Genomic DNA, 27,960 nt, shown 5'->3' with positions numbered 1-27,960 from the left:
CCGCCCCACCTCTTTCTGGCTTCTGTCTCCTCCCGAGTGATGCCAGGATCCGGCGGAGCGGGGTGCGCTGGAGCTGGGTCGCTTGCTGCTACTGGCGCCAGGCCCCCCGCTAACCCCCCAGGCTGCCCTGGATCCCATGTCCCAAAGCGCAGGGCCCCCCCAAAGCACAGGGCCTGGGGTGGTTGCCCCAATCCGTCCAATAGACAGGATGGCTCTGCACAGCAGAAACTCAAACCCGGGTCTCTCAAGTCCTAGGCTACTTACTAGATCAGCCGCCCTGGCTGGGCTATCTCCAACCATATCTACATTTTGGTCCATTTAGCTGATATCTTTTGACTTTCACAACATCAGCTTGAAATGGCAAAAACTGACCACCTAGTCTGCCCCCTCCACTTCCTTCTTTCTCCATCAGTGTCAATAACACCACTAGGAATCATCCCTGTCACTAAAGGCCAGAATGCAGATGTCATCTTTGATTTGCTCTCCTTATCTCAAAACATCCATGCTGTTGATCTAAATCTTGGCTTTTCTTGCCTGTCATTTTTATAATATTTTGTACTTGTGTGTAGGGCCCTACCAAATTCATGGCCATGAAAAACGCATCACGGATCATGAAATCTGGTCTTTTGTGTGCTTTTACCATCGGGAGAGACCAGCAATTCTCAAATTGGGGATCCTGACCAAAAAGGGAGTTGCAGAGGGGTCACCCTCTGCACTGCCTTCAGAGCTGGGTGGCCAGAGGGCGGTGGCTGTTGGCAGGGCGCCCAGTTCTGAAGGCAGTGACCTGCCAGGAGCAGAGCAGAAGTAAGGGTAGCAATAGCATACCATGCCATCTTTACTTCTGTGCTGCTGCCTTCAGAGCTGGGCAGCCAGAGAGTGGTGGCTGCTGACTGAGGGCCCAGCTGAAACTGTGTACATGAGAAACCATAGTGTAATTGACTATGCAGAAAGTGTTGTCAAATGCACAATTTTGCTAACCTTTCCATTATAGTAACCTTAGGTCTTATAACTATAGTAAATAAATAATTTTCAGACATAAGTGTGAATTCAAGCTGTTTCCCTTTAAGTGACTTGCCCAAGGCCACTCAGTAGATCAGTGGCAGAATTTGGGACTATAAATCAAGTGTCCTACTATGTACCAGACACACCACTTCTTATGTTTGTACAGCACTGAGCACATGGCTGCTATTAGATAAATAACTGTAGTTCATTTAGCAGACAGCAGTGCAAAGCACAGGGGGGGGAGGGGGGTCGAGGAGGTCAGAACAGATTTTTGTAAAATGTGGGTGCTTGGTTCCAAGGTTTTGGTTTGGCCTCAGCTCCAACTGGGCTCCGGAGAGAGAGCAAAGGGGTGTCTACTCATGTCCTGACAGGGCTGCTTAAAGTGACTGAGGGCAAAATCCATCCCATCTGCTCTAATACAAACAAATCACGGCCTTTAAGGTGGCTGACGAACTAAAACCTCCCTCAGGAGGGGTGTTACAGCCCCACCCCCAACGCTGCAGCAGTGCTGAGCTGGCCCGCACTCCCCCTGCTCTACGGCCCCGCCCCGGCCGCGCAGGCTGGCTGGAAGTGGCGTACGTGCAAAGCGGGCAGAGATAGTGGCGCCGCCTCCTCACCCCCGCAACCCCCCCGACTCAGGCAGCGGCGAGGCGAAGGGAGGAGACGCCGACCCGCACCGGGAAGAGGAGGAGACCCTAGTTCCCGGCGCAGAGGGGAGAGGCGGCGGCTCCGGCACTCCCCGCTGCTTCCCTCGCCGGAGCAGCGATGAGGCGGTGGCGAGCCTGAGCCCCTGGGGAGACCAGAGCGGCCTCGGCTCCCGCGGGTGCCCGCTCCCCACCCAGGAGGAGGCCCGGGCTCCGTCGCGGGAGGCAGGCAGGGGAGCGGAGGCCGCCGCGGAGCAGGGACGGCCATGATGCAGTGAGAGCTGCCCGCCCTCCCAGGCTCCCTCCCAGCGCGGCCCGCCTGAGCGCTGCTGCCCCCCACGACCCCCCGGAGCACCAGGGGCGGCGGCGCCATGGCCAATGACAGCGGCGGGGGCAGCGGGGCCGGCCAGGGCGGCGGGGGTGGCGGCAGCGAGCGGGACCGGCAGTACTGCGAGCTGTGCGGGAAGATGGAGAACCTGCTGCGGTGCGGCCGCTGCCGCAGCTCTTTCTACTGCAGCAAGGAGCACCAGCGCCAGGACTGGAAGAAGCACAAGCTCATCTGCCGCAGCGGTGGCGGCGCGGCGGCGGCAGGGGGCGCTGCCGAGCACCACGCCGGGGCCGCCGCGAGAGCAGGCGGCGGCAGGGAGGACGGAGCCGTAGCTAAGAAGGTGCCGCCGGGCGCGGGCCCCGGCGCTGAGGAGGAGGCTGCGGCTGCGGCGCCTCTGACAAACAACCACGTTCCCACGGCCGCTGCTGCGCTGTCGGAGGCGGCGGCCCCCGCCGAAGAGGAGGCTGCGGCGGCGGCAGCTCCGGGCGGGGAGGCGGGGCTCGTCTACCGGGACAAATCCAACCTATACCCTGGCGGGGGCCAGGCTGGGGCCGGCGGGGGCGCGCTGCGGCCGAACGGGCAGACCAAGTCGTTGGTGCCGCAGCGGCTGGCGCTGGAGTACATCGTGCCCTGCATGAACAAGCACGGCATCTGCGTGGTGGACGAGTTCCTGGGCAAGGAGGTGGGTGGGCGCATCGCCCGGGAGGTGCGGGCCCTGCACCACACCGGCCGCTTCACCGACGGGCAGCTGGTCAGCCAGAAGAGCGACTCCTCCAAGGACATCCGCGGGGACAAGATCACCTGGGTGGAGGGCAAGGAGCCGGGCTGCCAGACCATCGGGCTCCTCATGAACAGCATGGACGATCTCATCCGCCATTGCAATGGCAAGCTGGGCAACTACAAAATCAATGGCAGGACGAAAGTGAGTGACCCTCCCTTCCCCCCATTCATCTCGCGCACACACCTGCGGCTCGGCCTCTACCCCAAGCTCCCCAATACCTGGGGCTTCTCTCCTTGCCCATTTCCTCCTCCTGCGCATGGTTTTGTTCAACATCTTGATTAGTGATCTGGATGATGGGATGAATGGCAACCTCTGCAAATTCACAGTTGGCACTAAGCGGGGGGAGAGGTCGATACACTATAGGGTAGGGATAGAGTCCAGAGTGACCTAGACAAATTGGAAGATTGGGCCAAAAGAAATCTGCTGAGGTTCAACAAGGATAAGTGCAGAGTCTTGTACTTAGGAAGGAAGAATCCCATGCACTGCTACAGGCTGGGGACCAACTGGCTAAGCGGCAGTTCTGCAGAAAAGGACCTGGGGTTTACAGTGGACGAGAAACTGGATGAGAGTCAGCAGTGTGCCCTTGTTGCCAAGAAGGCCAATGGCATATTGGGCTGTGTTAGTAGGAGCATTGCCAGCAGATCAAGGGAAGTGATTATTCCCCTCTATTTGGCACTGGTGAGGCCACACCTGGAGTATTGCATCCAGTTTTGGTCCTTCCCCCCCACCCCCCCACTACAGAAGGGATGTGGACAAATTGAAGAGAGTCCAGCAGAGGGCAACAAAATTATTAGGGGGCTGGGGCACATGATTTATGAGGAGAGGCTGAGGGAACTGGGGTTATTTAGTCTGCAGAAGAGAAGAGTGATGGGGGATTTGATAGCAGCCTTCAACTACCTGAAGGGGGGTTCCAAAGAGGATGGAGCTAGGCTGTTCTCAGTGGTGGCAGATGACAGAACAAGGAGCAATGGTCTCAAGTTGCAGTGGGGGAGGTCTAGGTTGGATATTAGGAGGGTGGTGAAGCACTGGAATGGGTTACCTAGGGAGGTGGTGGAATCTCCATCCTTAGAGGTTTTTAAGGCACGGCTTGACAAAGCCCTGGCTGGGATGATTTAGTTGGGGTTGGCCCTGCTTTAAGCAGGGGATTGGACTAGATGACCTCCTGAGGTCTCTTCCAACCCTAATAGTCTATGATTCTGTCCACCTTTCTAGCAGCTCCTCTAAGGCCAAACAGGGTTAATGAGTTAGATCATCACCTCTCGCTGCCCTTCTGTCTCACGCCGAAGGGGCAACTCAAGTGAGAACTGAAAAATAAAATAGTTTAGTCTGTTTCCTCTTGTCAAAAACGCCACTGACAGGCGAGCTCCACTGATGCCAATATTGAGCATCTTAGTCAATGTTGTCACTGTGCAGCACCAAAGAAACTCTGCTGGTAATAGCAACAGGAGGATTACATGAACAGCGTTTTAACTGCTGTGTTGTCTAACCCTGTTTAGAACACTCTAAAATTCTCATTGCAAGTGTAATCATAGGCTTGGCTGGGGCCAAGGATTGGATAGTCCTGGGAACTGAACAGCTTCTCATTCCTAGAGGGTTGTCCCTAAATGTCAGGGTGGGGTAATGTGTATTGCTGGTGAGTGAGGTAATATCTTTTATTGGACCAGCTTCTGTTGGTTAGAGAGACAAGCTTTTGAGCCACACAGAGCTCTGGGAAAAATCAGACCCGAAGAAGAGCTTTGTGTGGCTCGAAATAAATAAATAAAAAAAAAAGATACCTCACCCATCTTGTGTTTCTAATATCCTGGGACCCACATGGCTAAAACTACACTGCATACAACAGTGATTGCTGCTGTCAGTGCTGTGCTGGTTCTGTGTCTGACTTCCATTTCTAGGACAGTCAGCGGGCATGCTTTCATGAATGCTACATCCCATATGCAAAACTGTAATACTGTATTAAATGTCTCAACTCATACAGCACAATCCTTGTTTGTGAAAGTACAAGAAACACCGCTTCAGAAACACAGCTTCAAATAGAGGTGTCTCTCCTCATGAGAAAGATGAGGCAGATCTGTAATGTCAAGGTTGCTAGAGGACTTTAGTTCTAATTTTCCTCTTCTCTATCCTCTTATATGCACAGCAGTTTTTTATTCTGAATGTGACAGAAAACTCATATTGTACAGGTGGGGAAATAGTTTTGAAAATGATGCAGTTTAATTTGACGGACTTGAGTTTTTTCTTTTTCTTCATAAGTAAAAGACAGGTCTGAAGATATACAGTATCTGCTGTGGAAACTCTCACACTCTACACAAGGGTGAAAATGATCCTCCTTTAAATTCTGTTTGAACTGGTGGTCCCTGAAAATTTGGAATGTGATGGTCACTGTCTGTAGTGTTCCCCTTTTGATATTAAGTAATTTGACCACTTGGGAGATCTCATGCTACAATAGTGTTTGATCAGTTTCTCATGATTACTTCAGTTTATAAATTCTGAAATAGTAATTCTTGTTATGAATACTTCTAGAATTACTTAGTGGGTGTTTGCTTATGAACATGCTCTTGGCAATGGAGGCTTTAGCATGTATGTAGTCTATTAAATTACAATGTGTTGCATTGGTGTAGTAATACAGAAAGTGCTGTAAATAGGTGTTTGCATAAAACTGCCAGATATGGGACTAGGGCTTACAGAGTGACTATAATATGTCAGATTGCAATATTTGGCACACTTATGAATACAACAAAATGGAAATTATTGGGTAAGTGTCCAGGTGTGTGTGTGTGTGTGGTGGTGGTTTTTTTTTTTTTTTTTTTTAAAGTTTGTAACTTGTTGACCTGTAGTGAAGTCATCAGGCAGTGCTGTTTTTATAACCTACTGTAAAATGTAAGTGGTGAGGAGAGGAAAGGTGTGATTGTTTGTGAGATGTTTTCTTTGCCAGTTTTGCCAAAAATGAGTACATTCATATTTTCCTTAGTGGGTTTTTTTTGAGACACTAGCCCTCTTAACATGGAATTCGAAGTTTCATGTCATAGTCATCCTGACTTGCAACTGTTTTCTTTGGGTTCTTAAAGAAAAAAATCAGCCTTTACAGGAGACTGTATAGGACAGGGGTCGGCAACCTATGGCATGCGTGCCAAACACGGCACGCGAGCCGATTTTGAGTGGCACATTGCCTGCCCGGTGAGAGGAGGAGGAGGAGGGGCTGGAAAGCGCCATGCTGGGGGAAGAAGCGGGGGAGGAGGGAAGCTTGGCTGCCACAGGACCAAGCTTCTGCCTCCTGCCCCCGCAGGGGAGAGCGGTGGGGGGGGGGTCCCGGCCCCCTGCCCCACTCAGCCCCCCCGCCCACTGCTTTCCGGCCCCTCCTCCTCCCTGCCGGAGATGGCCCTTGCGAGGGGGAGGGGGAAGAGCGGCAGTGTGCACGCAGCTCCATAGAGGAGGCAGAGAGAGGTAGGGACGGAGCCTGGGGGAAGGGGGTGGAACAGGGCATATCCCTCCCAGCCCCCTGCCCTGAGCCGCTCAGGGCAGGGGGCTGGGAGCACCCCCACGAGCCGAGCACCCCAGCCTTCTGCCCTGCACCCCCACACACCCCCAGCCCTCTGCCGTGACCTCGAGTCACCCCCAACACCCAGCCCTCTGCCCTGCACCCCCCCCACCCCCCCAGCCCTCTGCCCTGCACCCCCCCCACCCCCCCAGCCCTCTGCCCTGAAAACCCCCCCTCCCCCCTCCCCCCCCAGCCCTCTGCCCTGCACCTCCACACACCCCCAGCCCTCTGCCCTGACCTCCCCCCAACACCCAGCCTTCTGCCCTGCACCTCCACACACACCCAGCCCTCTGCCCTGAAACCCCCCCCCGCGCCCCCCCCCCCCCCCCAGCCTTCTGCCCTGCAACTCCACACACACTCCAGACTTATAGAGAGAGACCTTCTAAAAACGTTAACATGTATTACCGGCACGCAAAACCTTAAATTAAAGTGAATAAATGAAGACTCGGCACACCACTTCTGAAAGGATGCCAACCCCGGTATAGGACATCTCTAAGTTTAATAAAGGACTAGTAATAAGAAAAAAATATCAAACATTTTAAACTTTTGCAAAAAAGTTTAAACATCATTTTCAGACATCTCTGACAACTTGCTACTTCTGTTGCAACATAAGAATGTTAGTGTGAACTGCTCAGAAGCAATGTGTGTCTGTTGCACTGTGACAGACTCTGGTTGCTGCAGAGCATCAGCTAGTAGGAAGCTATGGGGGAGAGGGAGAAACTGGAAGGGGGGTAGCCCTGGCCTCCTTTGGGATATAGTAAATTAAATAGATTTCCCTGCTGATGGAGAGTGTGTGTGGAATTTTGTTTGTGTACCTTGGTGTACTGACACTTAATTTGAAAGGCTATTATGTTGGAAACTGCTGGCTGACATGCTATGATTGTGTGGGTTTCTTGCGTAACTCCATAGCGTGGCATTTGTTAGCCAATTCATCCTTCAAGTAAGTATTCCACTCAAAAAAACCTCAAAGTTAAAATATTACAAAACAGCCTCCTAAAATCTGTAGTATTGTTAGATTTAAAATTGGAGTAGTACTATTTGAATGGTAATCCTACATTTTCCATGGCCTCTGCCTTTTTGTAATTCAGACCCCAATCCTGCAGTTTACGATAGATGGGTAGTATGGTGTAAATAGCAAGACGGGGGCTTAGAAGAAGGACTATTGGAGTTGACATACAGCATCAAACTATTAGTTCATTTAGTCTGGTATCCTACCAGCTTCTGGCAGTGGCAGATACCTGATGCTTCAGAGGTGGTTACACCTCCACCTCAGAAACCACCTGGCTAATTGTGAAATGATGTAAATGGGCAGGAGAGAATTCCTTCCTGCAGTTAGTTCTAAATGGAGTAAGAATAAGATTGATGGAATGTGGTTAGTCCTACTTGGATGCAGTCTGTACCTTCTGAAATCTCTGGGGATGTGTTATGGACAAGATCCCTCCAAGAGAGAAAAAGGTTTAGAGAGATGTTGCTTTTCTGAGGTTAATGCTTGTGCTGCTGGGGGTAAACTTACTTTTTCATCAGGGACAAAGTGGAAGTCAGTGAATTGACAAGAATCGTTCTCTTGAGTGGGTTAGGGGATAGACAAAAGGAGAGAAGAGGGAAAAGTCTCAAAAGGAAGGTTAAAATTGCCAAGGTATTCGGTCTAGTGCAGGGGTCGGCAGCCTTTCAGAAGTGGTGTGCCGAGTCTTTATTTATTCACTCTAATTTAAGGTTTCGCGTGCCAGTAATACATTTTAATGTTTTTAGAAGGTCTCTTTCTATAAGTCTATAATATATAACTAAACTATTGTATGTAAAGTAAATAAGGTTTTTAAAATGTTTAAGAAGCTTCATTTAAAATTAAATTAAAATGCAGAGTCCCCCGGACCGGTGTCCAGGACCCGGGCAGTGTGAGTGCCACTGAAAATCAGCTCACGTGCCGCCTTCGGCACGCGTGCCATAGGTTGCCTACCCCTGGTCTAGTGTATATTTCTGAACCAAGCTTATTCACTTACTCCCACAGCTAACCGAGACTAGGAGTGCTATGAAAACGAATATTTATTTCTTCCTACCTCAGCCTCCACCAACTGTACAGAATTGCACTTGTGCCACTCCTTCAGAGTGCTTTCTCTGTTTGGCAAGAGTAGCATAGTGAAACTAATCGCGATCACCTGATTGAGTAGTACAGTTCTGGGGAGGAAAATAGTAGAGATGGAACACACACAAGGTGGATAGGACAGAGACAAAGAGGTGAAGGTGTGAGGATGATTGAGACACCTGAACAGCAGGGGACTGGCTGTGCGCAGACAGCAGTATAATAAATACTATTCATGGTAGAGGAGAACCCAAAAAGTAAAGGGTGGGGGAGGGGTAGAGTAGTGGAGACTTTCCAACCATTGGCTGCTTGATAGGAGGAGGGAAAGAAGGCTCCACATTTATTATACAACTGTTATATAAAAACTGTTATGAAAAATGAGTCTCTTCCTTCCTTCCCCCTTCTTTTTGTCCCAGGGTTGAGGGAATTGCAGTATGTTAAGAGTCTGAGCATCCACATTCCTGGCAGATCAGAGGGATAAGGGGTGGGGCACCACATTGGGTCACTGCCATTTGGCCTTGCTGGTGGGGCACCTTTCATTTTGACCTTTGGTTAACAGGCTTAGTTCTGGGTACTGTGTAGTCTAGTAAATTTTCAAGCCCTGTTCTGAACAGTCCTTACACCAAAAGTGTGCTTTTCTTTGGTAGCAAAAACTGCTTTTCTTTTTTAAAACAAACAATGGCACACTAGAAGAAGTGTGATTATATTAGATTCCCATCTATAACTACTGATCCAGCTTTGTGTAAGCCCCAACCTACATAGGTATCTGGTATAATGCACTTTGCCGTGCTATAGCTTACATATTGTTTACTGTATTAAGTACATTTGGCTCGTTATAGGGACAGTTGCAATCTTGCCTTCCAAACATTGTTTTTTATATTTGTGTCTAATGTTTTGGATTGCTTAGTATGGGTGTATGGAGAATGTAAAAGAAGCCTTATGATGTTTGATATTCATGACAACAAAGTACTTTAACAGGATAGTAGGTAAATCAGCATAAAATACTATGGGCTACAGGGATCATTTTAGAGTTGGCCTTTGCTCTGGCAGGACAAGAATGCTCAGCTTTACCAGCAAGGTCTGGTGCAGTATACTCCCATAGCACAAGCACTCTAAGGGTACATCTACACTACCCGCTGGATCGGCGGGTAGCGCTCGATCTATCGGGGATCGATTTATCACGTGTAGTGTAGACGCGATAAATCAATCCCCAATCGCTCTCCCGTCGACTGCTGAACTCCAGCAGTGCGAGAGGCGGAAGCAAAGTAGACGGGGGAGCCGCGGCCGTCGATCCAGCGCCGCGAGGACGCAAAGTAAGTAATTTTAATTTGATCTAAGGTACGTCAACTTCAGCTACGCTATTCTCGTAGCTGAAGTTGCGTATCTTAGATCGATTTTCCCCCCCTCTCCCCTCCCCCCCGTGTAGACCAGGCCTAAGTAGTCCTACTAAGTGATGTCCCTAAATAGGATTTTTGTAAAAAAAAATTGAAATACAAAACTAAAAGTTGGCCTTCAGAATTGTCTCTTCAATAGTGAAGGTATTTTTTTGTTTTGGTAAAAAAGCATGCATGTAATTTTAATGCACACACTTATCTCTCAGCAGATTTCTTTACATTTTTCTGACTCTAACCTTGATGTTTATACACCTAGTCAAAACAGTCCTTACAACCTGATTCAGTAAAATCTCTTGTCTGGTCTTTTGTACTTGTGTCTAGAAAATAGATTTTTTGTTGTTGTTGAGGGTGTGGCGAGGGTGAGTATTGGCACAGAAGTCACCACAGCATTTTTATTGAATATTTGACCTGTTACCAGCACTGGTCGAAGCCCTGTAAACAAACTTGTTCTGTTAGGAGAAGGAATGAATCATAAATGACTCCAGTCCATAGCCTGCTGTAATAAAAGGGTAGGAATTATGTTGTTTCATAAATGTTTCATTGGTTGAAAACAACTGTAATATTTTACACCTTTTTCAATCTTCTACCTTCTTTTTTCTAGAGATGCAAAAGCAAAAACTCTCTCTGCTTTAGCTGATAGCTGGGTGCCTTTACAGAAGTGAGTGGATTGCTGATGAAAGGACAAAATGCCATTTTAATGGCTAATACTATTGGAAAAACATCCAAAAATTTAAGTAATTGATTTCAGTACTGAAAGTTTTTCCTCAGTAAGCAGTTGAGACATGAACATTCACAAGATCATCAGTTCAGATTTAACCAAGGCTTATATAGTGGTTGGAGCGGGGGTCATTACCATTAGAAGGCTATTTAGTAAGGGCTAGTCTACACTGGCAATGCTAAAGTGCTGCCCCGGCAGCACTTAAACGTGCCTTGTGTGGTCGTGGCACAGCGCTCTTAAAAAAACCCACCTCCACGAGGGGCGTAGCTATCAGTGCTGGGAGCGCGGCTACCAGCGCTGGTGCACTGTCTGCGCTGGTGCTTTACAGCGCTGAAACTTGTTGCTTTTTCACACCCCTGAGCGAGAAAGTTGCAACGCTGTAAATAGCCAGTGTAGACAAGCCCTAAGTGTATGAAAAGGAGTAGTAGCTGGGCCTTGAAATATTTATCTAACATCTACTAGTCTGAGGAATCTTCTCTATTTGGGAGAGTAGACTGATATTTTGGGAGAGAGGGAGGAGAAAGGAAATATAGAGGTGGTAGAGAACACAACATAGGGAAAGATGCATAAGCAAGTGGAGGGACAGAGAAAAAGAGACCGACATTGATGACACAGGAAGAGAGATAGTTATGATCTATTACAGGGAAAATAAAAAAAAGTGAAGTGCAGTCCAGGAAGGGGAAAGACTATAGAACAAAAGCAAGAGGTGTAGTAAGTTGCATTTTTTAAGTTTTATTGAATAAAGGTGATAACGTGTTACAATTAAATGCAATACTCATCTGTTGTACTCTTTTTACATTGCAGGGAGTGTGGCTTTGTGGACATCACTACAAAAATATTTCTTATGCTAGTTAATAGGCTAGGTTTAATCCAATCAGTTCAAATCGATTGTTTGTTTGCCTTAATTTGATAGTTAGCAATGCAAACTAAAATGACAAACTTAAACAAGAGTTTATTTACATTAGGGGCTTGCACTGGTTTAAGCAGATCAATTTAAAATCAACTTCCTCAAACCACAGTGACATTAAAATCTGCTGTATTTGCATTCCTGATCACATTTAACATCACTGTATGAAAGTTTCAGGTGTCTCAGATGACCTTCAGGTAGTCAGAACTTCACTGTATACTCTTTTTTGCAAAGATAAGGTACAAATGTGACCATTCTTTTCAAAGCATGCCCTTTTTAAAATCAGAAAGAATGTATTCCTAGAGCAGTGACTAAAAAGTGGGTAGCACATTTAAAACAAATTGTGCTTGATTCTCCACTGCACTTGGGTTCTGCTTAGAAGCAATGGGGAGGGGAGACTGGGAGGAAGTCAGTTGTAGCTTCCTGCTTGACTATTATTATTTAATATTTGTATTTCTGCTGCACCTAGGGGCCCTATTCAGAGAGCAGGACCACATTGTGCTAGGCCCTATACAAACATGGAACAAAAAGGTGGTCTCTCAGCTATTTTGTCCTGGCTTAAGTTAAAACTGCAAGGTGAGCAAGTTTAATTTACACCGTTGATGTAAGATCTCTCAGGGTCCTTAGTCCAGTGGAGAATTGGGTGTATTAGAGCCCCTCTCTGACATGCCCCTTACCTGCCCAAGTGTCTCCTTCTTCTCTTTACACTAGAGTAAAGCTCCAACACATGGTGCAGTAGAGTTGGCAGAGAAGGCTTCTGAGCTGGTGGTGGAGATTCCCCTTGCACAGGGGGAATTCTCTAGAGACAATCTCCTGGGTGCTTTGCACCATATAAATTCACTTTTCACCACAAAAATAGTGGAAAGTGAACTTTGTGGACTGGAGATTCTGGACTATTGGTTATGAACCCTTAAGTATAACAATGTACTGATTTCTAAAATAACCATTATCTTGCTAAATTAAGTATTATGGGGAATTAAATCCAGTGATAGAGCATGCACCACTGGATTTAATTCTGAGTCTGCAGCCAAGTTGCATTCTGGACAAAATGCTGTTTTGGACTCCTTCTCATATGTTTTCCCTCTAAATTACACCATATGAGAATCTGATAATGTGTCATAGTACTCTCCTCACTGTTTTTCCTGGTATAGGTATTCCTGGCATGTTGGGGATTTTCTTTTTTTGGCAGTATAATTTCTGGCTGTGATTCTGGTCTTTCCCAACCATTACACAGAGCAGGCTTTGCATAAAAGGTCTTTTCTGTTCCTAGTCTGTAGAACTTGGTTACATTAGTAGGATTACATAATAATATTACTGTTGGAAAGTTAGTTTCTAAGAAGTCAAAATTATTTCTAGAAAGTTAGTAAATCCAATCTAATCTTATGAGAGCTCCAGCATCTATGTCCTAACTCTTACAGTACGTATGCCCCCAAAGTCTATCCCTACTATATTCAGCTTTTATATTGTCTACTCAATCATAATTTAATCTCCTGCTGTCAGATTGTTAGTAGTCCTTTCTGGTAAAATTTTACTTATCCAAAGCTATGGAGAAACCTTTTTCCTTGTGTGGTGGTTCATTGAAAGCATATTTCATATTCCAGTATGTGATGTGGCTGGACTAGCTGGATCTTTACTCTCCTCTGCCTTTTGGTAGGGCAAGGGGTTGGACACAACCACCACAGTTATTTCATCCTATCACAGATGGCTAAATCTTGGTTTACATGTAAAATTTAGGTTGACATAGTTCTGGTGCTCAAGGGTGAGAAAAATCCACTTCCCTGAGTGATGTAGCTATGCCAACCTAAATTCCTGCTGTAGGTGTAGCTAGGTTGATGGGAGAATGCTTCTGTCAACCTAGCTACCATTGCTTGGGAAGGTGGTGTTCTAACAGAGGATGAAAAACCCCTTCCATTACTATAGGCTGTGTCTGCTCTACAGGGTTATGCTAGCATAGCTACAGCACCATAGCTGTGCTAGTGTAGTCCCCATGGCATAGATGTGGCCTAAACTTATAGGTTCTCATAGTGTCTACTTCCACCTTCAGTGGTTGAATTACAGTGGGTGATGAGGCTGGTTTATATGTTAAGCACAAAAAAGTGCTAATTCAGCATTGAAGTGAATGTTTTATTCCATCCTTCACTCATCCTTTATTCATCCTGATCCTCGCTTCTACAAAAGGTGATTATATAGGTAAAGAGCCTTTTTATTTTTAAATATAGGGTCCTCAAATGGCCCTCTCTGTTACATGTGTACTCACTGCCCAGTTCTTTAGAAAAAGAATGTTTGGCCATTTGCTTTCCCTCATTTTTGTGAACAATGGTTTAGCAATTAAAAAACTGCCTTTTACTGTGTAACCTGAGTACTGACATAACCACATTGTACATCTGTGTAATATTTCTGTATGTAGTTAAATTGATAATGTGTTTTTAATATACAATAGAGGCAATGTAGGTTAGTTATAAGAATATATACTTTTGCATAGCCTTACTTCATTGTTTTTAACTTTTGTAACCTTAATGTAATGTTAAAGATTTTTATTTTTTTTAAGAATGAGCAGAAACACTACATCTCAGTCTCATTGTTTCCTTTCTCAGCCTCTCCTTGCCCTCTTCTTTTTCTTGTCCCTTCTTCTCAGTCCATGCTTTGTTCAACATTCAAAGTACGATCTACTTTCTGCTGTTCTCTGGCTGCTCCTTCCCACAAAGGTTGTGATGTGCAGCCCCCTTCTGGCATCTAGTTCATGTTTGAATTATTGGTGGAGAAACAAGTTATACACTTTTTTAGATGCAAACTTATTTTTCCTCTCTTAAAGATGGCGTAGTGACTAGGTCTTTGCTCCTGGCTTGAGTCAGGCCAGAATTCCTCTAGGTCTGAAAAGATTCTTGGCCCTTTCACTTTGAGACCCAAATGGGCCTGCCTCCTTTTGAGACCAACTGCCAGTGTCTCAGCATTACCCTTTTAAAAATACCTGTTTTACATTAGTCCCCCTCAGCATAAGTACCAATGAGGTTCATGGTTTTGAAGGACTGTGAGGGTTATGACCAACTACTGCTTCCTCTGCAGCTTCTCCTTTGGTGATGAAAATATCTTACTTCAGAATCCCAACAGTGAAGGCGAGTTGTCCACCTGTTCTCCTAAAGACCCCTCTCCAGATTTTGACTTGGAGAGTGATTCCAGAGTGTCATCCTATTCTAGACATTGTAAGAGTCTACTTCCTCCATGTGCCCTGGTATCCATCCTACTAAGGCCCTCTCTCATTCCTTTATAATGCCTTTTCATAGCCATACTGGAGCCCTGGGGTTCCTTACTGGAAACACACTTCACATACACCATTCCAGAGAGAGTGTGTTTATTTGGAGGCAGAAAACTGCTCAGCCTTAAGCAACCCCTCTTGAGAAGGAACATCCCGAAGAACCATCTGAGGAGGAACAACGTCACGAGGAGGAGGACATCAGTCTGTGCCAGGATGGGTTACTCTCCCAATAAATGAGGCCCCTTTAGAACCTAAAAAAACTGTCTGGCAGATGCCAGCTACTATAGCCCCAACAGCCAAGAAAGCTGACAAAAGGTATTTTGTGTCTTCTGGGGGAGCTGTATATCTGTATTCTTCTCTTGTAGTAAGGCTTTCTTGTAGTAGCAGCTGCAAACAAAAAGAGCAGACAACATCACTCTAAAATAGCCCTGACTCAAAGGGATACAAAATGTTTGGATCCATTTGCTCATAAAAATTATTTAACTCCAAGTTTGCAGTTGAGAATCTGTAATTATCGAGCACCCGTAGTATGGTATGTTTTTTTTTCTCAACTACATTGAATTTGCAGACTTTATTGAGAAATTGCCACAAGATCATAGAGAACAGTTTCTGTAATTACTGAAGGTCAGTTAATAGCGAGTGTCTTTATGAGCATCTCTGGCTGCTGCAGATACTGCTTCATGCTCCATGGCAGGATCAGTGGTGATGCAGCGCCACTTAGAGAGGTCCAATCCACGGTAGAGGATCTTCTGCTCGAGGGCCCCAGTTTATTCAGTAGAAAGACAGATGATGCCCTCCGCACTCTTTAAGAATTTCTGCACTACCTTTGGGTGCCATACACATCTGCAGTGAAAAGGAAGCATGATAAGTCCCAGACTTACCCAAGGCTGAGAACAACCCCCCAAGCTCCTTCTGTTACCAGAAACCCTCAGAGCTTCTTAAGAAGTGGCACAGATTGAGGGGGGCGGGAAAAAAGATCAACAGCAACTATCACCTCACAGTCAAAATTTTCCAGTAAACAATCCTTCTGATTTGTTGAGTGAGAGCTACAAACTGACCCTGACTCTAACTCCTCTTCCTCCTCCTCCTAAAATATTTTGGAAACCTGTTCTTCCTATTTTGGGGTTTATGGAACATTATAACTAAGGTTACGATTTAGTCACGGCAGTCACTGATTCCGTGATTTTACTGGACCTCTGTGACTTCTTCAGCTGTCAGCAGCTGAAACCGTGGCAGGGGCTGGGGCTGAAGCCGAGGCTATGCTCCCCACATAGCCCCACGGCAGGGGCCGCCGCTGGGGCCATGCACTCCTGCCCCGCAGCTTGTACTGTTGTTTTTAGTAAAAGTCCCGGGCTCCATGAATTTTTTTGTTGCCCCTGACCCGTCAGTGACTTTTACTAAAAATAATCGTGACAAAATCTTAGCCTTAATTATAACAGATGTGGGTCTGAGAGATCATTACGTCTAATTATACAGTTCAGTTCTGCACTACACCTACCCACAACCCAGCTTCCCAGTCCTTATTCAGGTACCCCTCTCACATGAGACTAGTTACTTCTTGGCTGAGCGCCCTCATCTCTGAGCTAAAGAGGTTCCTCCACAACACAGAAGAAAAGATTTCTGTTCCGAATACTACTTCATATCTAAGAAGAATGGTGTTGGGGACCTATTCCAGACCTCAAAATGCTCAGCATGAATGTTTGGTGGGAGGGTCCTAGATTGAAAGTCTGCACCACAGTTAAACAGGTCCTTAGCCTGAGTCAGCTGACATGAGTCAGCCACAGGTGTTTAATTGCAGTGTAGACATACCCTAAGACAGCCAGAAGTTGCCTGCCTCAGGGAAAATTGGAGACCGTGTCCATGCTCATCACTCAACTTCAGACAGTTCCTCAAACAACAGCTAGGACTTGTCACAGTGTACTGGACCAGATAGTTTATTACATTTCTGTTACGTTGCATGCCAGACTACACCTATGTTGCATGCAGGGTTGAATGAAGTACATACCTTGTTAGAATGGGTCACGGCTTCTGAGTCACTAAGAGTGGACTATATATAGCACTTGAAGAAAAAGCAATTGCTTACCTGTGTAGGAACGCAGGACTGGCAGCAGGGGTAGTCAGTAGGCAGACTGTGGGCCAAATCTGGACTGCCAAAAGCTTTTGAACAGACTGTGAAATCTTTTTATTTACTTATTATTATCATCATTATTGTTATTTTTTATATTATTTTTCTCTGGAGTCTGGACCTTGACTATACCTTGACCAAGAAATTTGGACCTTGACAAAAAATAATTGATTACTCCTGATCTGGAAGGGACCTCCTGGATCAGAAAGTCCAGCCTCCGGCTATTGCAGGCAACCTAGTCATGTAATTCTGTCTTTAAATTTATCAAGCTCCATCTTAAAACTAGTTAGGTTGGTTTTCCCCCACTACTCATATTGGAAGGCTGTTCTAGAACATCACTCCTGTCTGATAATTAGAAACCTTCTAATTTCCAGCCTAAACTTTTGTAAACATTTGTAACTGGAGTTTTTAGAGATTTGTTCTCCATATAAATATATATTCCAAGACCCACCCTCGATCCCTTCTGTTATGGAGTTCTATAGCATCTGGATTTTGCGGTGGAGAAGGAACTGAGGGTTGGTTGGGCGAGACCTCCCTTTATGCCTTCAGTGCAAAGCACAAAGACACTCGGTGCATGCTTGGCCCTAACGGACACTGCTGGCCAAAAGATTCCAATCTACTCGAGAGCATGGTGTGTGTGTACAACACATCTCAAACTCAAGTTACTGTGCAGATAAGTAATTTCTCTTTGCCAGTGCCTCAAAGGGCCTGAAATTTTTGAGAGCTAAGGTTGTTCCTAATGTTATGAAGGCCAGGAGTCAATATGCAAGAGTAGGAATCCAAGCAAACATACCTTTAGAGAAGCAGCTTTTCAGGTGAATAGTTATCTCTTCTCTCACTAATAATTCAAAAACAAGCTAAATAGGCTTTCCTAAAACTATTTGGAAAATCTCTCCTTAGGGTGAAGGCCAAACATATATTTTATCCGCAAAGAATAACATTTCAGAAAACTCTGACTGAAAAGAAGGCTTTAAGTAGGTTTTGTAACCTAACCCAGTGGCTCTCAACCTCTCCAGACTACTGTACACCTTTCAGGAGTCTGATTTGTCTTGTGTACCCCCAAGTTTCACCTCACTTAAAAACAACTTGCTTACAAAATCAAACATACAAATACTAAAGTGTCACAGCACACTATTACTGAAAAATTGCTTACTTTCTCATTTTTACCATGTAATTATAAAATAAATCAATTGGAATATAAATATTGTACTTACATTTCAGTGTATAGTAAATAGAGCAGTCTAAACAAGTCATTGTTTGTATGGAATTTTAGTTTGTACTAACTTTGCTAGTACTTTTTATATAGCCTGTTGTAAAACTAGGCAAATATCTAGATGAGCTGATGTACCCTCTGCGTACCCCCAGGGGTACATGTACCCCTGGTTGAGAACCACTGATTTAACTCGTGTCCCTTAATACTCTAATCAAGGCTCCTCTACCTCTTGTGCTGTTTGGGAAATAACTAATATGTAATCAGATGAACGGTTCTTGGAGTTTCTCAAACCATGATTGGAAGCGCTTGGTAATACCAGAAAGAGACTTACAGATTACTGTATATTAATGCTAATAAAGTAACATATTAAATGAACAGACAAGCAAATGAACCGACCTTTTCAATGAACGGACAAAGAAAGTTATGTGAATTCCCCAGCTTCTGCTACTTATATGAATATACTGGATATTCTATTATAATATTGTCCATAATAATTCTGCATGCCTCTTGTTAACGTTGTTTCTTTGGCTACTATAGCCATTTTTCATTTGCATGTGAAGAAACAAGAGGATGAAATAAGGTCCATTTTGGAAGTGGGGGAGAGATGTAGAGAATATTTATTCCTATAGGGATGGGTTTTGGTGATGCAGAATGCCAAATTATTAGAATATAGATTTCCTTTAGATGGTAAAAATAGTATAGAAAGCAATGGGTTACATATGAATTTAATAGCCTCTTTTTTTTTTTTTTTTTTCTTTCTTTCTCCCCCCCCCTTTCAGGGACTCAATATTCACTTTCAATGGACCTTTTCAAATCCCATTCCTTTTTGCATAGTTTTTCATGGCTCTTTAAAGGAGGCACTGCAGTGCTAATTGCTTAGTCATTTAAGTCATTTAAGATACCTCTCCTGGATTCTGAGGATGACTGGTTGCATTTTGCTGAGCAAATCTTCAGTAGAGGATCAGAATTAGTTGGCTCATGACCCTGCAAAAACTGCTGGTAAATTGGGATCATAATCTCAGGTTGAAAGCTGCTGAACTGGACACTCAAGTGCAGTGACTGCAGACAAACTCAGTAGCCATTACGTGCTTAACCAGTGTTGTTTTAAGTTAGGCTTTCATTACTTTTCACTATTCACATTGGGAAGAAATACTTGAGCAATTTTAACTCAAAATTAATATTTTTATAGGAATTTGACTATAAATAATACAAAATCCCTTTATTACAAAACTCTACAGCCTAACATCTCAAATTTCTAGTGGGCACTAACAACAACTCTTTAAGATTGAGGATTATTTTTATAGTTCAGTTAATATAGTCCAAACACAATTAGGGCATGATCGAGCTAAAGGCTACTTTTTATGGCGACTGGCCTACAAAAGTTCTGACCTCTACAGCAGAGGGTATTCAGAATTTTGAGGACCCATAGAATGTCTGCACCATTTCTTTCCCAAAACCAGAGTCTGACGCTATCCTGCATTTCAGTAAATGTCAGTCAGGATCTTTAAAACAATGTCAGATGAGTGCAATGAACCATTTTAGGGACCCCTACTATGTTTTACGGGGAGTGGGTGCTTAGCTGGAGTAGAGTTTCTAATAGGCAATACATGGACCGAAGATTTCAGTTTAAGTATAAATATATTTTAAACCCAGCTACTGAGGGATCCCATCCCACAGCCCTCCACTTGACATTTTCAGTTGTCAGGTTAATAGTTTGGGGTTCTTAGCAACGGGATGGAGGATGGAGATTTCTGTATTGACATTCCTTTCCTGTGACTACTAGGTTGACCTGTTGTAGAGCCAAGATCTGTGACCTTCCAGTACTTCTGCAGTTCAGGAGGCTGCGGATATTTTTGTCTATATCAGCTTTTTTTAATTGGTATAACAATGAGTAATTTAAGTTGATAGTATTCAGGAGTTGAATGTGCTTGGAAGTTATGTAATGTAGAACTTTAATTCTGTAGGTCTTAAAACTCTCCATACCCCCGTACTGACAAGAATCTTCCACTAAAATTCCAATAGACTTCTCTGCTTTCTTAAAGATCCTGTAGATGTGGAAAGAGGAGATGATGTACTGGCAAGAAAAGTTTTCAGAGCTGTTCTTGTTCAGTTTTACTAAACCCTGAGTTAATTCTTTACGGTCTCATTTTAAAATCCATTCAGCTAATATTCACCACAACAGTGAAACTCAACAAACAGCTTGTGCTTCATTAGAACATTTGATCTGTTTTTGGCAAAGGGTATCAGGCTCTTATTCATTTCAGTTGAAGTTGTTCCATTGCTGTTAAGATAGCTGGCACATAGCCTTGGCATTGTGAGAAAGGAAGCTGTGGCCAGTTGATAAGGGAATCTTGAGCTAATTAAATTTCAGCTGGCATGTTATATTATGCCCAGTGAAATAAATGGTCAGTCATACTGTTGGATGGCTTAACTTTATTTATGGTCTGGCCAGTTTTGAAACCCTCTTATTCATAAAAGTAAATCCATCTTTTTTTTTTTTTTTTAAAGTACTGTCGTTTTGATTGGTGGAAACAGAAGAAGCTAATCTTATGGCAAGACAGTATGCATCTTTTCAATAAAGGTACAGTGAGTATTTGTTGCTGTACTACAATGCTGCCAGAGTGAGTTGAGCGAAAGTCTGATTACTTCTTACCTTTTAAAGGTGTGCTGTCAACTTGAAATCTGATTAATTTAAAAAGAGTTAGTCTCCAATATTAAACCTGCCATGAGTACTTTTGCCAGTTTTTGTGGTTGTAAAGCTATATTTTTTCCTATTTTAAAAAAATTTATTCCTTTTCTATTGGTGTGTGAAAGACCCACTGAAAGGGGAAAGCTGACTACAGTGAAATGATACAATCCCCCCTCCCCAAACTTTCAAATGCACAAAATGTGGGGGGAGAATGGCCCAATCTCCCCAAACCTCTAGTTTATTTTTTATTTTTTTTACAGTAAACTTAGGTATTACTTGTAAGAGTAGATAAAACATCGTCACATAGGAGTGTTTCCCCCCCCCCCCAAGTCTCTCTCCCCCCCCCAAAGACTCCTACCTTATAATTTACAAAATCAAGCTCTTTTAAAGCCCACAATAAACTGAAATGTTTCAATCAATATTTAAGTAAAAAATGTTTCTTGTTAAACATTTATCTGCATTATTTGCACCTCAAACACTGCAGCATTGAGAGCTTGAAAATGAAACTGATTATAAACAAGACTAAAACTGACTTCATTTATCTTGCTCGAGCTGAGAGAAATTTAAAAAATAGACTAGTATCAGTAGTGGAAAAATAATTTTAAAAGATTTTTAAATCTTGGGTATAGGCAACATAGGGAAACACAGTAACTTGATAGCGTACCTCTATATAAGGAAAGGTGGCACTCTGTACATTAATTCACTGTCACTTTTGGATGCTTGGTTTACATTCCATGCAAGTGAGCATCATGGAATCACTTTAAACTTTAGTGGACATTTGTCCTCATTACATGGCTAACGTTTGGTAGCCATTCTTTGAGAGAAGCCAGGAATGGAACCAGAGGAATGTTTCAGGTTAGGATTGAGTAATGTCGGGAAGTTTTTGCATTATGTTCCCAAGCATGCTGGTTTTTAATCACTCCTATTTATTGAAATTCAAAGCAAAAGGATAGGGATGAGAAGGAACTTAAGTAAAAACTGATATGTTCAAATAGGCTTCAGTGGAGAAAATGCAATGAAAGTGGATAGGTCTCCGATGTGCTCCATGATACCAGTGGGATGAGCAGACTCCACAGTGGAGGACTCCGTACAAAACTGGTGGTTTAGGAGGGCGTGGGTGAGTATCCCAACTGATCTAAGTTGTCCATGTACAGCAGGAAGGAAGTGGAATTTCCTAGAGGACCTGTCTGGTTGGAGACCAGACCCTACCTCTGATGGGATGATACATGGGAATCTGAAGAGATTCTCTCAGAAACTCCCTCTCAACAAGTCTTCTCTTGTGGCTTTTACCACTGAAATGGATAATCTGGCCATTAGAGCTGTTGTTTCAGTTCGTATGTCTACCGACTGATGAATGCTATGTTGCATTCAGAAGACTTTCTTAGTAATCACAAAGGCTAGAAAATTACTCTTTTTTTTTTTTTTTTTTTTTTTTTTAAGAATGTTGGAGCCTGGTAACAGGCCTCAGTCACCTTGGTGGGCTTGGTGTTAATTACTTTTTCCTATAATAGTAATGAATTTATGGGAATGAAACATTGTTAGTGGACTAGCCTGGTACTTGAAAAATATAAATCTAATTTTATACCTATTTTTAGCAAATGTACACTCAAATTGTTTCTGCACTTATCTTTGAGCAGCAGATCACCATTTGGTCATAATATTGCAATTCTGTCAAAGTGAGCCAGTATTATAACAATCTGCTATAACAGTTTATACAAGCACAAATGGTAACTGTTTCTGGAGGTAGAACAACATGTTAGCTTTCCATTCCATTTAGTGTGCTTGGGGGAAAATGAAAGAACCTATCATAACTGAGTAATTTTACCAATTAGTTACGTCAGTTATTGATTTTAGAATTACACCTCTACCCCGCTATAACGTGACCCGATATAACACAGGTTCGCATATAGCGCGGTAGCAGTGGGGCTCGGGCGGCGCTTTAAAGGATCCGGGGCTCTGGCTGCTGCGGGGAGCCCCAGGCCCTTTAAATCACCGCTAGAGCCCTGCTGCTGCTACCCTGGGGTTGCAGCAGCGGGGCTCGGCCGGCGACTTAAAGGGCTCGGGCTCCCCGGAGCTCTTTAAATCACCGCTGGAGCCCTGCCGCCCCTACCCCGATATAACGGCGTTTCACCTATAACACGGTAGGGATTTTTGGCTCCCCACGACCGCATTATATCGGGGTAGAGGTGTACCTGCATAGGATATGCTTAGTTTTATTCATAATATTAATACTTATGTTAAAATAAAAAAGTATCTAAATATGGGATGATTTGGGAATTCAAAGCTCTTGTGTTAAAAGGACACAAAGTTAAAACACATTTTTCTGACTAAGTTTGACCTACTGTTGTAATGCATAAGATTAGTTATGCTTAAGCTAGGAGAAAATACATACTTTTCTTGTCAGTTTTCTTTGTGCATTTGACAGGTCTCTGTGTATCAACAGTTTCCTCGATTGTGTTATCTAATCATTCAATCTCCCCTGTTTGGAATCTTTCACACATCAGCAAGGAAGAGATATAGTTAATACTAATATAGGAAAGGGTGAGGTAAAACTACAAAATTTGCAGAGGGGACTTGGGAGTAGGGGTAGTACTTGAAAATGCATTTAACTTGCTTTATAATTGACAATGTTTCAAGTTGATGGTATCCCTTTGAAAATGACCAACCAAAGCATTACTGGGTCTTGACCCCCACTAATAAGTTTTTCTGTACTGTTGCAGAAAAACACAAATTTTTGCAGTGTAGGTAGAGTCTGGAGATTAGCTTCAAAGGAAAAGATGAATCAGGGCTTCTTTAAATAGTCCCTTTTGTAACCTATTTTTTCTCCAAAAATGTTTTTATTTCACTTAAATTTAGGCACCTTCATTTCCCCCTCCCCCCCCCCCCCCGCCCTGCATGAAACAATGTGTAACTCCTCTTTGATTCTGTAGTGGAAGGAATATGGTCAAGTACTCTATTCTGACTTCTCTTTAACATTTCATTTTTTTAATACCCTTTTAAAAGCTTGTCAACGATTCTTTAAGGTAAATGGTTTTTGTTTCAAATCTGTGAACTTGACTGGAAAGCATTATTTTTTGGAGACCGTTGTTGTTTATATTGTGGTACAATACAGGTCCAAGACTGTTTTGCTAGGCATGTGCAAACATAACAAAAACCGCCTCTGGTCTGAAAAGCTTACAGTCTAGGTAAGTAATGTAAGTGAAGTCCTGACTTAAAATAGTTCTGGAGATAGCTTTCTGTTCTTCGCTGCTGCTGTTAAATTAGAAAAAAGTCAGTGTAAATTAGAGGAGTGTGTGTGGTAAATTTAAATTTGTGCTTTAAGACAGGGGTGGGCAAACTTTTTGTCCCTAGGGCCACATCGGGTACAGAAATTGTATGGAGGGTTGGGGGAGGCTGTGCCTCCCTAAACAGTGAGGTGTGGCCTGTCCCCCGCCCCCTATCCAGCCCCCTGGAACCCCCCCACCCCCGCTCCACACCCCTGACTGCCCCCTCCCCCGGGGACTCCAGCGTCCTATCCAAACACCCCTGCTCTCTGCCCCTTGACCATCACCCGGGGACGCCTGTCCCCTATCCAATCCCCCCTGCTCCCCACCCTGTGACTGCCCCACTGGGGCCCCCACGCCCTATCCAACCCTCCCTGCTCTCCCCGTCCCACGTTACCTGTAGGGTGGGGGAAAGGGGGGCTCAGTCCTTTCCCTGTGCATTTTCCTTGCTTGTTTGGCTGCTCTCCCTGGCAGTCGGGCAGGGCTCGCTTCCTGTCTGGGCTTGGCTGCTGGGGACGGGGCCAAGCATGTGGGGGGTGGAAGGGGGCTCTGGCTTGCTCTGCCACTGGCCCTGGCAGCAGGGCCCAGGCCCCTTGACCGCCTCCCTGCAACGCCCCCTGACCGTGCTGCCCTGGAGCACCAGATCTGGTGGTGCTATAGCTGAGCCACCTGGCCGCAGCTGCAGCCATGCTGCCCAGGTGCTGGGGGAACTGTGACTGTGAGGGAGGCAGGAAGGGAGGGGAGCCCCGCTCACCACGCTGCTGCTGGAAAGTTGGGCTGGCTCCTCCGAAAGCCTGTCCTGACCCTGCTCCCTGGCAGGAGCTCAGGGGCCAGAGGGAAGGGTCCTGCGGGCCAGATGTGGCTTGCGGGCCATAGTTTGCCCCCCTCTGTTCTAAGAGGTGCCAAACTTAAAGCACAGAAACGGAAGCAATCCTTTTAACCATAGAATAGAGCCTTTTCAGGCAGTACCAATGTGAGCGTCCCCTGCTCTTCTGACATTGTGTTTCAGCCGTGTTTAGGGGGAGCATGTTTTGGGGGAGCATTGTCCATACCCATTCTGTCATTGTTATATTATCTAGAGACTGCTAACAAAGGTGTTAATTATGGTGAACTTTCCACTTGGAGCCGATCTGTGGCTACCCCATTCATCTAGGCCACTGAATGATGATCAGATAGTACCTGCTCTTAAGTGCTGCTCACCTGGGCCAGATTTGAACTGTTGATCGGTCAATAAACAGAACTACAAAAGAAAAGACCTACAGATGAAGGAATTGATGTCCCATTATTTTATCTATGTTTAGCAGTCTAATCTCACCTCATGGACTTGAAAACACAAAATTTGAAAAATTTAAGTAAATATAGGAAATAAGATGGTAACACAGCTTTTAAAGAAAAGCTACTGTATAACATAGGATTCTGCATTTTTTAGATTAAATTTAAATTTTCAAAATTTGAAAGCAGCTAGTGAGATATTGTGAGCTAGGAAGTGGATGTTGCTTCTGTTAATAGAACTTGGACTTTGTGCCTTTGATTATTGAAGTTGAACCTGGATAGGAACCAATTAGCTGTGACAAATTCGGTAGAAGATGGAAGTAAAGCTGGTGGGTTACAGGATTCATTTAGAGGACTACGGTCATTCATTTAGAGGGAAACTGTCATCAGCTTCAATTGAGGGTTTAGGGCTGCCCCTTTCTAGTATGGTTTGCAAACTTAGGGTACTTTTGGATCCTTGGCTGTATCTTAATGTGGAGTTACCAGCAGTAGCTCATAGTACTTTTTCCATCTGTGACTGATCAAGAAGTTGCAGTCTTTCTTTGATCTGGATCTGACCAGAGTTATCCATGCTTTTGTCACTTCCAGACTGGATTATTGTCATGTGCTCTATGTGGTGTGGCCTTTGAGAAATCTCTGTAGTGTAGACATTAGCTGGTGCAGAACTCCATGGCCTACTTTCTGAGTGTGCTGGATAGGCATGAGCACACAGTACTTCAGCTATATACTCTGTACTGGTTTCCTATTTACTTCCAGGAGCATTTCTAGGTGCTACTGATACGCTCCCAAATCTGAGATGTTTTGTAATTCATTTCTTTAAAAGATTGCCTTCTTTCCTATGTTGTGCAATTATAGTTAAGGCACAGTGGGGTGGTTCAGTTGTTCAGTGCTTGGCATTTAGTTTCATGGGGTCAGTAGCAGGGCATTCACAATTAAAAAAACATGCTTTTGGAACTTGTTCCCTCAATCATCAAAGCCTGCGTTTGGCAAGCTTTGGATCCTGCTGTAAGTCTATTTTTCCCCCCGCATCTCCCTTAAGTCAGATTCTTGTTTCAACATTTTTTGTCTTGTTTGTTGGATATCTTAAGTCAGTGAAGGCTTATGAATAGTACTAGTGTTTAAGTTTTGGGATCAGTATGTTCTTAATTGTACTATACTAAAAGTCCCATCAATTAAAAATTACTACTTCAGTATCTCAATTTGCTGACCAACAGGTAGTGTTTCTGAAGTTTCATCTGCCATTAAGAGACTAGCATTCACAGTGTGGGAATGACACATCAGTGACACATAATTCTTAAAGGCATGTGAAAGACTGTGTGTGGCCATTCTCCATAGAAGGCTAATTTCCATTTTTTAATTATAGTCCTTGAGTTGCAGTAAAAATTTGGGACTACATACTCTCCTCAATCCATAGCATATCTCCTATTAATTTCAATGGGAGGTTTGCCCAGAGATCAAGCGTGGTATGTAGTAACTAAACTGATTTATTACTTAATTTGTTCAATACTTTATCATTGCATTCAGTATTATTACTGAATGGGGAAAATGTGCTCACATTTAGGAACACTTCTATTTCTGGCGTTTGTTTCTCTTCCTTTCCCCTTCTTTTTTGCTTCCCTGTGTCTTGTCCTTTTTGCATTTCCTTCCTTGCAGCAACTCCCAACTCTTCCTCATTGACTGCTTAAAATAAGTTGTGAAATAGTTAGTTTACACTTTGAAATATCATTAGGTTTTAGAATGAACATGCCAGTGAAATTAGTGGAATGGGGAGTTCACACCTTTGAGCCATTGTTTCAAGGTTTCTGCAGACTTGGGCTGACATTTCATTGGTTTATGCTCTGACATTTGGAAGACTTGTTTTACAACTACTAAAAACACTTTTAAAAATGAAAACGTAGATTCTGCAAATTCTGAATCTCCCATGTTGTTCACAAATATATTGTATGGGCCAGATCCTACCCATGGGCTGTGTGTATGACACCTTTGATCTGAAGTATTATAACTAGTCTTTTTCTAGGAAGTATGGTATATTGAAAAGCCTGACTATCCTCCAGTTTGCTGAGAAGGTTGCTGCTAATTGGACTTGTGGTGGCATGTATATAAGAACTCTCATCTTGCAGGAATACATCTGAGAGGATGGAGGTGCATATTTGCTATCTTGAAATCATTCTTGTGTCCAGATCATTGTGTTGCTCTTTCTTCCAAATGCAAGACTTGTAAGATGGCTTAAGAATGAGCATTTACTGTTTTGTAAGGCTGCCAAGTACTCAGTCTCCTTGTTCTTTGTCTGGTGGGGGATTTCCCCCTTCTATTCTTTCAAATGGGTGGAAGAGGACAAAAACTGTTTTTACTTAGTTTTATTTCAGAGGAATTTTTTAGCTTTCAGTTCCTGCTAACTAGTCTTTCTCCTTGGTTCATTCTCGTCTTGAATGGTGTCTATTTAGCGCAGTTTCCTTGACTTGTTTTCTCACCTTTGTCCCTCACACGGTAGCACTTACCCAGTGTTGTCCACAGCAATTATGATTGACTCTTGTGACACAACTCTAGTCCTCAAACTTAATGATTACTTGCTGTGAAAGATTAAGTCAGCCTTGTGGAATCCTATCCCCCATTGGTATAGGAAGAGCAAATCTTTTTGAAGGGTATATCCTTTATTTTTTCATTATAGTCACTATAATGGTAAAGGGCAGCCTAGTAGACTTTGTGCCTGGTTTTGGTAACCTTTCATGATGGGTTTTCAGAGTTTGGTATAAACAAAT

The 27,960-nt window shown here is 44.1% G+C and overlaps 1 protein-coding gene across 1 annotated transcript in view; it reads left to right on the top strand.

Annotated features, from left to right (window-relative positions):
• Positions 1–2,017: 2,017 nt before the first annotated feature.
• The window catches only part of EGLN1 (egl-9 family hypoxia inducible factor 1), a 41,498-nt gene continuing 15,555 nt past the window's right edge, over positions 2,018–27,960 (top strand). Inside the window, exon 1 of the mRNA XM_065400546.1 lies at positions 2,018–2,896. Within this exon, the coding sequence (XP_065256618.1) occupies positions 2,018–2,896 (879 nt within the window). The remainder of the gene's footprint in view (positions 2,897–27,960) is intronic.

Source organism: Emys orbicularis, chromosome 3, assembly GCF_028017835.1.
Source record: "Emys orbicularis isolate rEmyOrb1 chromosome 3, rEmyOrb1.hap1, whole genome shotgun sequence".
NCBI lineage: Eukaryota > Metazoa > Chordata > Testudines > Emydidae > Emys > Emys orbicularis.
The sequence above is the reverse complement of the archived record's forward strand: the minus strand, read 5'-3'. Positions and strand labels throughout refer to the sequence as shown.